At 36.6% G+C, this 5,063-nt stretch overlaps 1 protein-coding gene across 1 annotated transcript; it reads left to right on the top strand.

Annotated features, from left to right (window-relative positions):
• Positions 1-303: 303 nt before the first annotated feature.
• On the top strand, positions 304-4,560 carry LOC107933970 (notchless protein homolog). The gene is made up of 13 exons (XM_016866291.2): positions 304-697; positions 974-1,055; positions 1,178-1,267; positions 1,583-1,708; positions 1,907-2,034; positions 2,221-2,420; positions 2,625-2,688; positions 2,830-2,940; positions 3,024-3,161; positions 3,262-3,404; positions 3,488-3,542; positions 4,003-4,059; positions 4,162-4,560. Exons 1-13 carry the CDS (start codon positions 545-547, stop codon positions 4,243-4,245), a joined length of 1,431 nt encoding a protein of 476 aa, XP_016721780.1. The 5' UTR covers positions 304-544; the 3' UTR covers positions 4,246-4,560.
• Positions 4,561-5,063: the final 503 nt, after the last annotated feature.

The raw sequence follows: 5,063 nt of genomic DNA, 5'->3' as shown, positions 1-5,063 counted from the left end.
TTGTTTACAAAAAACTTGATGTGTGATACTAAACCCTTTTCTGCTTGCTCTCACCTGATTCTACCTCTCTTCCCGATTTGCCCCTTCGAAATGCTCACTATAAACGAAAACAACAAGTATGGGCTCAACACGCCACCGTGTCGTAATTATCTGCTCCGATTTATGATCAATTAGAAAAATTAAGCAATATTAACTGATCGTATGAACGATTGGGTTGGGCCTTAATATAATCAACACCAGATCACATGGCAGACTGTCCATTAGCAATGATGTGATGACTGATGATGACAATTAAATTACTAAATCAAAGTTGAAAAAAGCATCATTTGAAGGGTTATATTGAAGGGCAAATGACGTGGCCACATCACCACAACCTACCGCCGCCCCTTTAAACCTCCGACAGTAAAACCCTTAACCCTAAAATTTCCCAATATCCATTTCCAATTCGGTAGTAACCAAAACCCCTAAATCTTCTTAAAACCACCTAGTCCCCTTCCGAAGCCCCCATTTTCATCACAACAGCAAACAGAAGGAAAAAGAGAAAATGGAGGTGGAAACAGAGCAAGGAGAGACAGGGAAAAGCGTGATGTGCGTATTAACAGACCCGGAGGGAACCACCCTTGGAGGCACCATGTACCTTCCCCAGAACGTCGGTCCTGTTCAGCTTCAACAGATCGTCAATACTCTTCTAAAAAATGTAACCTCTTTATATTGTCTGCTTCAGTGCTTGATATTTGGTTTTAACTGGTTCCAAGTTAATTTTTGTTTTTTCGTTTAATTTACGTGTGATGCATTGTACTCAAAGTTTTATGCAATTTCTTTTATATTTGTCTTTGAATTATTTAGAATTGATTTTTTTTATCATTCTTTATGCCTATTTTTCTTTCCAATGTGATTTAGTTTGTCATGATAATAAAATGCTTCTAGAGCTGCGAGAGTGATGAACTTTTCTATTTGTGTTTCCTTTCTTCAGGAGGAGAAGTTACCGTATGCATTTTATATATCTAATCAAGAGCTTCTTGTGCCGCTTGGAAATTACTTGGAGAAGAATAAAGGTCAGTTTGCGAGCTGATGAAGTGAATGTGTGACAGTGTTGCTTTCACTACTTGATTATTTTACATTTCTCAGTATCCTTAACCTACTATTGTCTGGTTAATTTGGATCGTCAACTTTTCAGTTTCCATGGAGAAAACACTGTCGATAGTTTATCAACCGCAGGCAGTTTTCAGGATTCGTCCGGTTAATCGGTGTTCAGCTACAATTGCTGGTATGAGATTGATATATATTTCCTATCAAAACTTTATCAAACGAATGTTGAAATCATGGGTTTGCATGCTCAAGAAAGAAACAAGTTGCTTGTTATGTCTTGCATGGGCTCTTGATGTGATGATATCATCAAACTTCAAAGAAATTATTTTTTCTGATTCAGGCTCAGCTAATTTTCCTGTCTAAAAAGCAGTTCCGTTTAACTTATTCATATTTTTGTTTATATGGATGAATTAGGTATAAAATGTTTACTAACATTCCTTTAGCATAATTGGATTGGTTATCCTAAATCTTTGCTGTTGCTTTGTCACAATAGGTCATACTGAAGCAGTACTTTCTGTTGCGTTTAGTCCTGATGGACGACAGTTGGCAAGTGGCTCAGGTGATACCACTGTCCGACTATGGGACCTAAATACCCAGACACCAATGTTTACATGCACAGGTTAGAAAATTCATATTTGATACTGTTTTCTTAGTCAGCTTGACTGTAATGTTGTTTGAACACCAGAGAACTATTTACTCATACAAATGGAATTGGAAAAAGGGATGCCATGTAGAAATTCATGTTATTGTAATTCTTTGCATTCATTGTATTTATTTGCTTTATGATACTCATCTGTCTTCTGATTTTTTTTTTCAGGACATAAAAACTGGGTTCTCTGTATCGCATGGTCACCTGATGGTAAACATCTTGTCAGTGGCAGCAAGTCTGGGGAACTACAATGTTGGGACCCACAAACGGGGAAGCCTGCTGGCAATCCACTGACTGTAAAGTCTTTACTCTTGAATAACTACATTATTTTTTTTAATAATTCAGTATAGTCTCTTGACCTCTTTAAACTGAAACTCTATCTCATGGATTTGGTAAAAAAGCAATGTAATAATAATTTCTTTGTGTTTATTCAATTGTCTTACTCATATAAACATGTTGCTAATACATGGATTCTGCTATAGGGCCACAAGAAATGGATCACCGGTATCTCATGGGAACCTGTACATCTAAATGCTCCATGCCGTCGCTTTGTAAGTGCGAGCAAAGATGGTGATGCCCGCATATGGGATATTTCCTTAAAGAAATGTGTTATTTGTCTCAGTGGCCACACACTTGCTGTAACTTGTGTGAAGTGGGGTGGAGATGGGGTCATATATACAGGGTACAATTTGTTCCGTTTCTTTGATTCTTATAATATTTCCTGTTGTCATTTCACTCTGTTCCATGAAAGTTGAATCTCTGTTTTCCTTAGGAATGACAGAAATAACAAGCACTTTGTTGATCATCTAGTCATCTTGTCAATTGACAGCCTTTATTTAAACATCAATTGCTTACTAATGATCTCCTTTTGTCAAACTGGCTGAAGGTCCCAGGATTGTACCATCAAAGTGTGGGAAACTTCACAAGGGAAGCTAATTCGTGAATTGAAGGTGATTTCTTGCATCTTCTAGAAAATTTCTGTCACGTTTATCATTAAACTGCTCATTTTCGTGTCTATACATCAAATTGCTACTGTATACACTTTGAAATTTCATATTACAGAATTCATTTGCTTGTGCTACTTCTTGTAGGGTCACGGGCATTGGGTTAACTCCCTTGCATTAAGCACAGAATATGTTCTTCGCACTGGAGCTTTTGATCATACTGGTAAACAATATTCATCTCCGGAAGAAATGAAGAAGGTAGTGTTATTTGGTGTCATAATTTCTTCCGTAAAAAATCAATTAAAAGAAATAAAGCAATTAAATTTCCTTATATAATTTAGGTTGCTCTAGAAAGATACAACAAAATGAAAGGTAATGCCCCAGAGAGATTGGTATCAGGATCTGATGACTTTACCATGTTCCTATGGGAACCTGCTGTCAGCAAACACCACAAAGTTCGGATGACTGGTCATCAACAGGTACAACATATGCTGCTGCTAACTCTGTCTGATTGTGAACCAAATTGTTGACTTCTTCATGCTTAGAAGTAAATTCATATATTCTTTTTGTTTTTTGCAGCTTGTAAACCATGTTTATTTCTCACCTGATGGGCAATGGGTGGCTAGTGCGTCATTTGATAAATCAGTCAAGCTATGGAATGGTACTACTGGAGAATTTGTTGCTGCATTCCGAGGTCATGTTGGGCCTGTTTATCAAATCAGGTTTGAGCTGTTTCTATAGTTTGTTTCCATGTTTATTTTCTTATGTCTTAGGATTAATAAGTATTTTGCATGTTGTTCTTCAGCTGGTCTGCAGATAGCAGGCTTCTTTTAAGTGGAAGCAAAGATTCCACCTTGAAGGTAACTCCTAGGAATTTTATATCTTTTGCCCCTTTTTTGGCATTCAAAGATAATTACAAATTGTTGAGATAGTTCATTAGGCATTCTTTTATAAACATACTTGCATACTCTAGTTTTGAGGTGATATAGAAACGAACCACATTAAAGTTAGATTTTCTTTGTCCTTTATGACTCAGTTGAGTGAGTGTTGTTTTGCCATGGCCTCATTTTTAGCAACGTAATCCTTCCTCATTCTGCCTCTGCGACATATCTGTCCTTCCTGCCTTACTCTCCCTCAGAGTCCCTCCTCTTCCTTGCACCACCAACCCCAATCTGCAGGCCTCCCTTAAAAATCTTGGTTCTTTCTCTTAATTAGCAAATGTGTATTTTCTATCTCTTCAATTAATTTTGTTTTGTTTCCTTGATTGTGGGCTTGTATGGAATGCTAGTGTTTTTTAACAAGCATGTTATTCTTGTTAAGGTTTGGGATATTCGAACAAAAAAATTGAAACAAGACCTTCCTGGCCACGCAGATGAGGTAAGTTCCCTTGCTGGCAATAGCAAAGCCAAAAAAAATCATTGATATAGGTTTGCTGACGTACTGGTGACTAATCTTCATCCTCGATATACTTTTGGAAAGGTTTTTGCTGTTGATTGGAGTCCAGACGGTGAGAAAGTTGCCTCAGGCGGTAAGGATAGGGTGTTGAAGTTGTGGATGGGCTAGAAGCCTACAGATAAATGGAGCCTAAAGAGCATATCCCATCAAGTTGAAATATAAACATGTGGCGTTTGCATCAATGGCAACACCATATATTTATCTGATAGGATCAGTGATACGTGCAACTGCAATGAACCAGGATTGATTGGTAGGAACCTTTATGTGTGACATTGCAGTTATGCAGCCATTTATCACGGTTTTCAGGATTTCTGAGTGTATAACAATATATACTAGCTGTACGAAACATTGCAAACTGATGTAATATCTTTTTTGAAGTGTAAAATAGCCGATTGCTAAGGTTGGCGATTGACAATTTTTTAATGCGGAACCAGGGTAATGGTTGACACTTGCATTAAAGAAACAGCAAGTTATTGAGAATGGTGAATGCACTGAGAAAGAGTTTATCACATATCCAAAAGTGGGAACGCTCAATACTATAAGGTTAAAAGGAGATCTTTTCTTATATTTTTCCTGTTAGTAGATTACATTAACAGGGTTTGAATTCAGTCATTGCGTGCCGAATAAAGAGATCTTTTAATGACTTCCATCTGATAAGCTCTTCAAAATATTCCAACAGCGCAGGTTAGCCAATAATTTTGATACATTTTGCTGTTGATTGAAGTCATATTGTGTAAAACATTTTGACTACAAATGGTAATTGTTTTTGTATAAAAATTACTTCCAACAAAAATTATTAAGAACATAATTATTTTTGAAAGATGTCGATTTCAAACAACAAAAGATGTTCTTGAACTAATTATTTTAGATGGAAGCTATCTTGAATATATTTCTTAAATAAAACGTTTTAAACTGCAACTATTATC

The sequence above is a fragment of the Gossypium hirsutum genome, chromosome A08 (assembly GCF_007990345.1).
Source record: "Gossypium hirsutum isolate 1008001.06 chromosome A08, Gossypium_hirsutum_v2.1, whole genome shotgun sequence".
Lineage (NCBI taxonomy): Eukaryota > Viridiplantae > Streptophyta > Magnoliopsida > Malvales > Malvaceae > Gossypium > Gossypium hirsutum.
This window is presented reverse-complemented; position numbering and strand designations above follow the sequence as displayed.